Source organism: Apus apus, chromosome 20 (genome assembly GCF_020740795.1).
Source record: "Apus apus isolate bApuApu2 chromosome 20, bApuApu2.pri.cur, whole genome shotgun sequence".
NCBI classification, from domain to species: domain Eukaryota; kingdom Metazoa; phylum Chordata; class Aves; order Apodiformes; family Apodidae; genus Apus; species Apus apus.
This window is the reverse complement of record NC_067301.1, coordinates 4,903,361-4,915,406: the sequence shown is the minus strand read 5'-3', so window position 1 is coordinate 4,915,406 and position 12,046 is coordinate 4,903,361. Positions and strand designations below refer to the sequence as shown.

General features: G+C 44.0%; 1 protein-coding gene across 1 annotated transcript in view; it reads right to left on the bottom strand.

The window, feature by feature from the left end:
- The window catches only part of DISP3 (dispatched RND transporter family member 3), a 134,199-nt gene that overhangs the window by 84,335 nt on the left and 37,818 nt on the right, over positions 1 to 12,046 (bottom strand). Inside the window, exon 2 of the mRNA XM_051637325.1 lies at positions 11,505 to 11,612. Within this exon, the coding sequence (XP_051493285.1) occupies positions 11,505 to 11,585 (81 nt within the window). The 5' untranslated portion in view covers positions 11,586 to 11,612. The remainder of the gene's footprint in view (positions 1 to 11,504; positions 11,613 to 12,046) is intronic.

Sequence of the window (12,046 nt, the reverse complement as noted above, 5' to 3'; positions counted from 1 at the left end):
AATCTGATTTTATTAAGAATTGGAAATGTTCACGTGAAGTTAAAAGGACCCAGAGAAGATGCTTCTCCCACCAGGCTGACATAGCTTTGCTGAGGGGATGAGACAATGCAGTTTGTACTGTTTTTCTAGTGTGAACATCTCCTTCCCCTCCACACACAGGGGAACAACTGAACCCTACAGCTACATCCTTCTCACTTCTCCTTTATTTTCTATTCCTACCTAACACCTCCTCTTTCCTTCACCTCAGATAGATTTTAGAATTATAGGTCTTTTCTAGCATAGTATAACTTAAATCAAACTGTCACAGCTAGCATTTCACTACAGTAACACTGCCAGAGATGCACAGTATATACAGGCCAGCACAGTAACAGGTATAGACAAAATGAAGGATAAACAGGCAGACATACAAGTGAAAATTCAGCAGCTGAAAGCTGTTACTTACTTTCTCCCCCAGGTGGTCTTTGCACAAAGTCTTTGTATTAGCCCAGAGTCTCTGGCACAAAGAGAAGGCTGCAGGCCTATCAGGCCTGATTTCTAATTGGTACAATTTAACTAGTGAAAACTCATTCATATAATTCCATCAGTTAAATCATTCTGTGAGCCAATTAAGCTAAACTGATTCAATAAAGGAACAAACCAGTCTTGCTTTATATACCCAGAGTACTTGCTCCAATTTAACTGAATGAATTTAAAATCTGTTTCAGATAATCTGTGCAAAGCTTGTAGAGGGGTTTCCGGTTCTTTCAGAGAAAAGAAAGGCTGTTGGGAGATTGTCTCCACCCAAGACCCTTCCTGTCTTATTTTGCAGTGAATCACACATCCCAGCTTTGCAATGAATGAGGTTTCCAAAGGCAGCGTTTATTCTGGCTCTCACCCTCATGCTGTAGCACCATGTGTTTTACAGCATTGTCAAACATAATGATTCCTACCCTGGAGAGAAATTGGGTCCCGTTTTATATTTTATTGCCTCAGAAAGGACATTTTTTACTTTCCACAGTCCACAGTTGGCAGCAACAGCGCCATAAATCTTGCCAAATGTTTTTTGTTGATATATTGTCCAGCGAGAAGTCTGTGAGGCTGAGGCCAGCATGGAGTAAACAAGTTAATGGCCTCCTGATCCTTGTCTGAAGAGGGAGAGCCACAGGGCTAAGGAGTGTTGCAAAGCCACTGTAAAGTCCAGCAGCTGGTGGGTAAGCTAAGAGATCCCTGGGAGTTTGTCTCTCACACTTCATCAAGAATAACATGCAAGTGGCAATGCCTCCTGGCCCCCCATGAAGGGGGCCTTACACCAGACTGCTCTCCTAGCCACGGTGCCAGCTCACTCTGCCAGTTCCCAGTGCACGCCAGCAGAACTCATGAAAACCAGGATAAAGGAAAACTGGAAGGAAGGGAAAAGCAAGAACACTTATGCTGGTGAATGCAGCTGCATAGGAGCAGATTTCACAGCTAAAGGGACAGAGTCCACTGGATTTCACAGTGTGAGCACAGAGGAATGAATACAGGGGAGACACAGCTCCCTGTACACAGGGAGCAGGATTGGTGCCTTTGCTCTGCCTGCCCTCTGGTAGGAGGGTAAGCACATGGGAGACTGTTTGATGTGACATGTTGGACATGGCTGCAAGCCCTCCTTATAAAGCAGATGAACAAATTCGTAGCATGTCTTGCTACATGTGTTTCCAAATTTAAGTGGGCAGTAATGGAAGGGAAGATAATGCTCCTTCTTGCAATATTAGAGTACCCAAGATGTGCACAGTGTGATGATGATTCTGTGATGATTCTGTGACATGTGTTAGATGGTCCAGGGGTAGAGGTGTATGGAGGTGACATGCTGATACACACAGCTGTCCTTGAGCCAAGCCCAAATTTTAACAGACTTGTCCTTTGTGGGTGATGATAGAGCCTCTGCCTGAGAAAAAGAGATGTTGAGCTTGATTCCTCTGAACAGCTAATGAGCCACTTCCCTCCTCTCCATCTTTGTCCCTGAGCTCCAACAGCACTTTGTGTGTAATGAAGAGATAATGCCATAATGACTTGATCTGTTACACTCAGCCCAGCCCTAATGCCTTGGAACAATGAACTGCCACTGTGCAAGGGCTCTAGCAACTCAGCAGATCGTGTCCTGTCACTGCAGAGCCCTGTGTACCTCTCTAGGCACAGCACCCGTTCAATCAACCTTCATCATGTAGACCAGAACCAAACCTGATGGTGCCAGATGTCCCAAGCTTTACTGTCCCACACTTTTCCTCCAGCCTTGGGGCAGGAATGCAGTCCTACAGACTCCAGACACAACCCATACCGGTCACTATGGTTGGCTGTGATTCCTTATGAGCTGAAGATTCCTCTGAGGCTTCAAGAATAAAAACACTGCTAACCCTGGCTGGAACCATAATGAAGAGGAAGAAAGATTGATTGCTGTGGCTGTAATTAAGTGAGAGGCTTTGATAGCCTCGTAAGCTGCAAGAGCCAAACCAGAGTCCTGATGTTAGGACAGCACCTTAGGATTCTGAGCATGCAGCTGCCCTGCTCCAGGCTTTATAGGCTACAAGTCATTTTAAGGGGAAGAGGAAGAAATAAGCTCCCCACAGATGAGTGTGATAGGAGGCTTAGGGACTGACTACATGTGGGAAGGAGCAAGAACTGGCAAGCTGCCTCCCACCCTGTGCCTCACCCAGTTATAAGGAGTCTCTCCACATTAAGCACAGCGATCCATCCGTTTATAATCTGTGAACGGTGCCTCATCTCCACGGTAGGAGGGCATCGGGAGTCAGGGCGGAAGAAGGAGGGAATAATTATCCACCAACGACTTGAATCTGATGAGATTTACACCCTTCCTCAGCCATAAACATTGCTGAGAGCCCTAGAGAGAAGCACACTTGCTCAGGGGAGGCAGACGCTGCCTGCCAGCCTGCAGATGCTCAGCCTCCCCTGCAAGGCAGTTCCCTAAAGATAGCCCAGTTCTCAAGAGGGATGCAGATCTCTCCATCCCAGTCCTCTCCCATTTGCACACAGAAGTGGTGCCTTCATGGGGAATACGTGGGTTATGGAAAAAAAAAATCTGGGCCAACCCTTGAGTTTACATCAAACTCAGGATAAATTTAGGACAGACAGAGCCTTTCCTATCCCTCTGAATTTGCATGCAGCCTCACAACACCCTTAATGCACCTTGCCCTCCTCCTCCACCTCAATCCTCTGCAGAAATAGAGAAAACTCCTCAGCCCATCCCACCCTTATCTCTTAGCACACAGTTTCCTTCCTTCAATTCTTTCTCATAGCTACTTTCCTCTATTCCACTATAACATTTTAACCTACTATTTTGAGTATGTGAAAGTTAAATGTTTTGTTCTTCTTAGAAAAGAAATTCAAGAAATAACCAGGAACATCCTTCTACTTTACAAGTTCCCTGAGAGGTCATAGTTCCTCACAGTGAGATGGGGGAACAGAGGAAATGACAACTTCCAGCTCTGGCACTAGCATTTTCTGTATATCTAGCTGCTTCCTAGGGCTGTCTCAGTTTCCCCACTATGACTGCCTCACAGAGACACTGTGAGACTGAATCATCTGACCTATATAAAAAATTGAGCTCTCCAGATGAGAGGAGCTAGACAAGGGCACAATCCTATTGTGACATGATGCCTTTGAGCTTCCTAGTTACCAGACAATGGCTCAACTAGCAAGATCCCATTGTAAGTGATATCTGAGCCAGACCAGAGGATTCGCCTGTATCATAACTTCACAGTGTCTCTCCCCCAGGGTGCCTGCAGTACATTCCCTTAACCAGGTTGTCTGACCCCAGCAGAACCATGCTTCAATCTTTGTCCATCACACATTGTTGGCCTCGAAACTCAGAGCACCAGGGGTGACAGACATATCCAGAGAGTGACAGACTACCAGAGTCAGCAGAATGCAGCCCGTTGCCATGGAAATTCAAGCCCCCTTTCCAAGCATCTGTGCAGCACAGGGCAATGTGTCCAGCTCCCACCGTGAAAAATCTTTGCAAAGAGGCCCGTGGAGAGTTGGTTTTGTATCCCACAATTGCTCTTTGCTCCCCTGCCCAATTATGTGTTCTACCAGAAAAAGATGGACCACAGCTTGGCTTGGGATGCATGACGTCAAGGTGCATTGTCTAGCAGATGAGCCTGCAGCCAAGGACACGATTTTCTAGTACAAAAACTGTGCAGGAAAATGTCAGATTATTTTCATATTGGAAGAGATCCATTTTTACTGCTATGCCACAAGGCAACGCCAGGTGACGCCACTCAAAAGTATGCTTTTGGGAGATCTGCTTGTCTGAACATGCATCAATTTTGGAGGCTTATTTATTTGTCCACTACATGAAAGGAGCTTACATTCCCTACAAAGGTATAGTCACTTACCAAAAAGTTCTGTCAGGTCTAATCACCTGCACTGTTTTCCACATGACTTTCCATCTCCAACCTTTCTTTCCCAATTGCATTGATCCTTTTGATTCTTATGAAGTAACAGGTATTTAAGTGAGGCTGCTGTTGGGGGAGGCTCCTGCCGCAGGAGGCAGGTAATGAGCACTAGGAACATACTTGGGCTTTCAAAGCTCCAAACAGCTTAATTAGTCAAAGAAAAGCCACACGTCCAGAGCAGTACAAAGAGGCAGGGGGTATGATGTGGGAAGGCTCTAGACTGAGTTCCACGTGCCTGGTTTCTCATGCACTTTCTTACACCACAGTTGAACAGCTGTCAAACACGGCTGTGAAGGACTGATGCATTTTCATCATCAGTGCCTCAAAGCTTTCCCCAAAGGGCACTGCACCCAAGAGATACATCACTATTTGTTGAGGATACCCTCTGAAATATATGGCTTATACTATAAAGTTCCCCTGCCTAGCAGTTCAGAAAGTTCCTTCTGAACTTAGCCATAGAAATCTCTCACAACCCAAACATCCTCCCCAGAGATTTACTTCCTGCCTGGCTTTCCTGAGGTCTTTTTCCAGTAAATTTCAAGACAGGCACTGCAAAACCCATCAAGGGCACTATTTCTTTTCCTTTTCCCACCATTGCCAGTATAAATACGAGCCTGAGTCCTTGGGATTAAGTGCTAAATTAAAATAATGCTCTTTGGGTTAGGGATCTGAGTTCTCCAGAGATCACAAGAAATTTGATGGTGGGTGAGAAGGAGGGAGGGAGTTAGATCCAGGAACACCAACAGGAAATATTTTCACACTAAATTTCACCTCCCCTCCCATGGATTCAATGAACAGTTATGATGATGCACCCTAGAGGGTCACCATAAAGACACATCAATCTGCTCTAGTCTCTTGAAGACCTCTGTAGCTCTCAAAGCTGTATACTGGGGGGGGCAACCTTGATGTTCTTCCTTCCCTCACTCCCACCCATCTCTGCTGCAGTGTGTTTCTGGGAAATCCCAGGGGAAATAAATCTGGAAAAGAGGCAAGAAATGTAATCAAAAGCTGAAACATCGAACATTTTGTTTCACCAAGAGCCAGGACGAGACTTGGGCAAATGAGAAAGGAGGCATGGAGCTGAGGGACAAGCAGCACAAAGGGCAGTGCTCAGGGTTCACCTGCAAGTCTCAGCCCCACACACACACTGTTTTTCCAAGGGTCTTGAGCCTGTTGTTGGGTGGGTAATAATTTCCTTCGTTCAAGGAGCTTGGAGTATGGGACTCTGCTCACAGGTTTTCATACAGTTAGGGCTAAGCACCCCTAAACAGCCTTGCAGTCTTTCCTACCACAACAAAGAAGGTCCACACAAGCCGTTTCTCTCTCATGACCTTACTGTTAGCATCCTGGACTCCAATCCAGACACCTGCAACTCCATGAAACTGCTTCAAGATTACCATGTACTTATCTCCAGTCTCATTTTCCTTTGCCTCTTTTTCTGCCTGATTGTGATGCCTTACCCCTGTAACAGCTTCATTACAAGTGACCTTCAGCACCAGCTTTGTTGGGGAAGTCATTTAGAACCCAATTACTGATCTATTTCTTTCACCTTCTCCTTCTCACTGAAGGCAGCATTAGCAGCACTGGAGAAGCCATCTCAAACAGTGCATTTTGAACACATTACAGAAGGGGAGCCAGAGCAGAAAGTCCAACACAAAGGGGCCAAACTGTTCTTGGAGAAATGCCAAAACAATCGTACAATTTATTCCATAAGTACAGATTAATCTGATTTAGACCCTCCAGGAAACAGCTCTTTAAGGAATTGGGGACTCTATGGAGAACACACGGAAGCAGATGGGAAAAACAGGGGGCAGGTGGCTGCTTGGAAGACAGGATCACTCTGGCACATGGGCAAAGCAGAAGGGAGATGGCAATATGGACCTTGTTGTTATGGGCTATGTCAAATCTCTTTGGAACCAGTGAGCAGAGCAGCTGTTTCTGATTCAGGCTAAATCAAAGAACACTTCTATGTCCTTGTTTGGTACAAACTGAAGCAATGGAGGTTACCATTCAAAACATAAGGACAAGGGTTGATCTGAGTTGAGCTTTACTGTAGATTAATGGCTGAAAGTGCATTTGTGTGTATGTGTGTGAAAGAAAGAAAAGAAAGGAGAAAAAGATGAAGAAGAAATAAATGACCAGAACTGGAGCAGATCACCAAGAACAGTCAGAATAAGCAAGGGGAAACTATATTAAAAAAAAATAATCAGAGAAAGATGATAGTGGAGAGGAAGGTGCCACTCCAAAGTGGCACTAATAGCCAGAGAGTTAAAAGCAGAGGAAAAGGGGAAGCAGGTGAGGGGAGTCCCTGCTCTCAGAGGGTAAGGACTTTTCAATCATTACAGCGTAACATATAGCAGTGTGGACCAGCAGCAGGCCTGTGAGTGAGTGTCCAAATCAAAGACCTGAAAAACTGGATGTATGCATGAGGCTCTCACTCTCCTCTTGAGCAGTGGCACCTCTATAGCCAGCAGTCCCTGAGCAAGAGACAAGCACCTAGAGAGGAGCAGACTCTCTTGGACTCTCAGTAAGATCAGCAAGCAGGCAGTGACCTCAGGAACAGCTTAGAGCTTTGCAGAACCGAATTCTTAGCCTGGGGACTTACAATGGCTCATCTGATCTGCTTGCTGTATGATAAACACATAGAAGAGAATCCGTGTGATTCTTCACCCATCTAGGCTCAGGAACAGAGGGTAGAGACACCATTCAGGGAATGAAACTACTAGCAGGCTGCTTTGCAGAACCAGCTCAGCACAGTGACTACCAGTTCAGAATTCCATTTACAAACAGAAAGCATAAAAGAGAAGTTAAGACTGTAAGCAAAGCAATAACAGAAGAGCCCAGTAATGAGAAGCTCACGCGAGACGTGATCGGCTGATCCATGTGGCAAAGAGCGGCACAAAGTGGCTACAGGGAAGTAGCAGGAAGAGATTAACTACTGACACTGAAGTGCTATTTCCAGCTGACATTTATCTCTGCTTTGGAACTCCCAGTTGGAGAGAAGAGGTGACAACAAACAGGAGAAATTTACACTGGCCACTTTATGCAAATCTAACCTTTCCACACCTGCCACGTGGGGAGCATTTATTTATTTCTGGCTGCATGGCTAAATTGGCAGGAGCGAATCCAAACAGAATATGGAGAAGGTCAAAGAAATATGGCTCAAGACTGTAATTTCAGGACGTGTTGCAGGCACTACAATATTCCTGTGGCAGTTGGGAGACCTAGACCCTAGGCAAATGACTTGGCAGAAGAACGTGCAGGTGCCAGTGTGTTCTTCCACACAAGCATTTCATCACCCTCTGATCGGCAGACTCCGAGTCGCTGATGGGAGCTGCAGTTCTTACCTGGGTCGTGCTCATTCAGGGTCTCAGCACTTTCCTTTAGCTCACGTATGAAGAGTGATTTATTTTGAACCAGGCAGAACTGAATTCAAGCGCCTTTGTCACAACGACTTCTCAAGACACAAAGATGTGAAGATGAGCAGTAACTGCGAACTGTCTGGGAGTGAATTTGTCACGATTTTAAATAGAAAGGCAGCACTTATATATACTCTATCAGATTAACAAGATCATATGGCACTCTAACAAGTGAAAACTAATTCCTGCCACCCCAGAATAAGACTGCCTTTTTTTGGCATGCTAAATAAGATCTCTTTGCATATATATATAGTCATGTTCAGTTTTTTACGTTAAAAAGTCTCTTCTTGCCCATGTAAATAAATGCAGCCAGCCCTTCAGCAGAATACAGCAGAAGAGCTCTTGGTACAAAAGACCAGAAAAAAGTAAAGACTCACATATCTGCCTACAAGTAGAAGAGAAGACTTTGGATGGGCTGTTAGTGCCTCCGTACCATATTCAGCCATGGTCACAATGTGAGAAATTAAAAACAGTTCCCTAAAAGTAAACATGCCCTGAGACCTCTGGTCTTCCAGGTTAAGGGTGCAGTTGCACAGCCCTGCTAGCAGTGTGCTCCAGATGCACTAGCTGCCCCTAGTGCTGGGCTCTGCTTTAGTCCAGGCACAAAGGATCATGTTACGTTTTCATCTGAGTTTGAATTAGCCCACATGGCATTCTCCAGAATCCCACTCATAGCTCTAGCTACTCATACAGTCAGCAGAAAGCCTGATTTTTCAAACATGACTAACAATTCAGGGTCCTACTGACAAATACCTTCAAGGGATTCACTGCATTCATTTCACCAAAGTCCTCAGATCTCCCTGCCTCTCTAAGGTATCAGTGTCTGGGCACCAAGATCACTAGTTATACATGGGCAAGAGGGCTGCTGGCAGCCAGCATTTTTTAGAGCTTAAGTCCCTTGACTCCAAAATCTAACTCAGACACTTTATAACTCATCAGATTGACTTATCAAATAGGATACTATTATAATTAAGTGTTCTCTCTTGCTTTGAGGCTTCTGAGTCTTTAGGTCACACCTAGGTCAAATGCCCAAGCTTTCCACTGCAGTGTGAAAGACTGGAATGTACTTCTGAGCACAACAAAATACCTTATGGCATCTTGCTCCTCTAGGATCTGCAGGCTTGAAAAAAAGGTTAAATAATGCCACGTTCACAGTAAATACCATGGAAATGGGCAACATTTGGGCAAAATCACGGGTTCCTTAACTGATTCCCCATACCACACAGCAACATCAGGACCAAACAATTGGTGTCACACTTAAGGGCCTTGTACAGACAAAGCCAACAGGTTCCCAACACTGTTTCCTGTGAAATCCAGGTTTCTTTCAGCATCTGTCATCCAGCCCAATTTGCTTAGCATGCAAGAACTGACAACAGCCTGAGGTGATCTGGCTGCAGGACATGCCAGGAGCGTATTTCTGAACCAGGCATGCCCTCACATTGCCCTGCCCTGCATCTCTGGCTGACTGGTTTTGTGCAAGAAGGGGGGGGAAAAAGCATTTACGAAGGGTCAGAGAAAAAAGGCGAAGGAAGAAAAATCCCATAGGATAAAAGAGATGAGAAATTCAAGGTAGTTTTAAAGCAGTTAGTGAAGTCAAGAGCCCAAGCTGACCTGAAGTCACAGGAGTGAGAAAGTAAATGGACTTTTAAGGACTTAGGCTGAGATTTTCAAAGCCCTTGCAACAACTTGGATGTTCATTTCCATTTATTTTATTGGATTGTTGCCAAGAAAATCCTGTGGGCTGCTCTGATTCTGGAGGCCTGAATTTGGAAAAGAGGAGCTAGACATTGCTTTATTTTTTATCTTTTATACATAGACAGATATATATAAAGAATCAGCAAAAACAGTCAATCATTTCCTTCACCATCGAGAGCCTGAAGGGTCCAGAATTGCAGGTGACAGAGGAATCACTGCAGAGTATAAAAGGGAGTTATAAAGAAGTTCCAGAACAACAGAAGGGCTGCTGATGTTCATTGTCTGGTGACTATTGCTTTCCCCTCCATCTTACCATAAAATGAACAGGGTTATATCAGATTTCCCTGAACTTACCAGTCACTGCAGCATTGGGTGGAAAAAACAGGATTATTCTGTCCTAGGAATCTTCCACCCTAATCCTTTCACATCACTATTTCATCACCTGACAAAGCCATTTTCTGCTCTACAGTGTGAGGCTCTGGAGGCAGCATCCAGCTTCAGACACACTGAGCAGGGCAGGACTGGCAGCTCCACCATAGGTCTACATGCTGACAACTGCCAGTCACACAAGTCCATAGCATTTTGTAGGATTTCTCATATTCCATTGGCTCATGGGCTTCTTCCATCTCAATTCCAGACACCAGAAAATACCCACCCATATGAGCCATATGGGTTGTTTCCCTTTCCAGTAAGAAACACCAGTAGCGGAAATTAATTTTTTGTGTTTTCCAGTTCTCCTGATATCTGGGTTAAGAAGAGTTGGGGCTTCAGTTCTTTCAGACTATTGACTGCCCAGCAGGTAAAGAAAGCAATAAGTGGAAAGTAATTGATAGCAGTAGGTAGCTACAATAAGTTTCTTAATCAATACAATTTATAGCAGGCAGCTCCAAACACTGAAGATGGAAGCTCAGTTTAATGTGTTTATAACCTTTCTTATTCCATTTTGCTCATTTTTCCTTTCCTACTTCTTCCAGCAGTGTTCTTTTAAGAACTAATTTCTCCATGGATCTAACAGTCTCATGCTTCATTCACCATTATCTTACAAACTCCTTGTAAATTGAATTATCTGTATGGCAAAGGGCAACTGCCCTGGTTCTCCAGGACAGAGTGGAGCTCAGACACATGGCCTTGTTCTTAGCAGAAATGTGATTCTTCTTCTGTTATTGGATTTAAAGTGAGGATAAATGAGTGGAAAGCAAATCAAAAAGACTCCCTCCCTAAAAGAGTGATAGAGAGGAAATGGCCATTAAAACAAAAAGTTTTCATCGATAACTGGTTTCTTAATGTCCAGAATTGCAGAGAGGGAAGGATGACTTTAACAATTATGGGGACTGTACAAGGATTTCTCACACATATCTTACGTAGCTTTTCTTGCCTTAATTTCCCCATTTATAAGTCAGGAATAAAACACATCATTCCTCCAACCCAGAGGGTTTATTTACCTCACACACCTTGAGATCATGCAACAGACAGTATTCATTATTAAAGATATTCTCTCTCTGTGCTAAGAAACACCACTGTTCTGACAGGTGAAATAAAATAGATCAAGCAACAATGGCTTTCTGATAGTGATGAAAGGATGCATCAATAAAGGTCCCAGACCTTTCCAAGTTTTCCTGTTGGATCCAAGTTTAAATAGTTTACTGCTCAGAACTAAACACTTCAGCCAACTATGCCTCCAGACATCCTGCCACTATTGCTACTGCATGGACACACTGATAGTTCTGAATTCTGATAGTTTCTTCTGTCATGGTTTTTGTGTGTGCAGTGAATGTGGCAAGAGAAGCCTTGAGGAGACAGATTGGAAGGGCAGGTAGGCAAGGATAGCTCCAGGTGTTATAAAGGTGTTTCTGTGTTTCTGCACAGGCAGGTTAGGATGCAGTAAGGAATCAACTGACATTTTCCCTGTAGCACCATGAATCCCAGAAAAACATCTGCTACGTGCTGTATCTCCTACCTGAAAGCCACTGGAACATGCAGAGGTTCTTTTCCACTCCCTTCTCCAGTGATACAGGAACAGAATCTTTCTCTTTTTCATCTACTTCTGCTTCCCAATGTTATTCCCCTGGAAAAAGATAAGCATCAAATTGGTTACATGGAAAAGGTGGAAACAGAGGAATTTTCTCTGTATCAAGAGCTTTTCTATTCTTCCTGAGATGGCAAATGGAAAAGCTGATTTCCAGTTCTTTCAAAACTTTTCACAGAATCATATTTTTCAATATGCATACAAACAAAAACACATTTTAACCTGAAAAAGTGCATTTTTGTAAATATAAAAAGCTGATTATTATTCCAAATAACCAGATGGAGAATCCTACAGAATCTTAAAAAGTCCTTATGTGTCAATTACCAACAGTTTTCAGGAAAGGTTTAATTAAAGGCAATTTTGCAGAGGGTAAAAACCCCACACTTTTCAGCACAATGCTATAAATACTGAGAAAGAGTCTGGGAGGTGAAATTTTTGGCAAGATGAGTAAACCTCAGTAGAAAGTCTGTTCC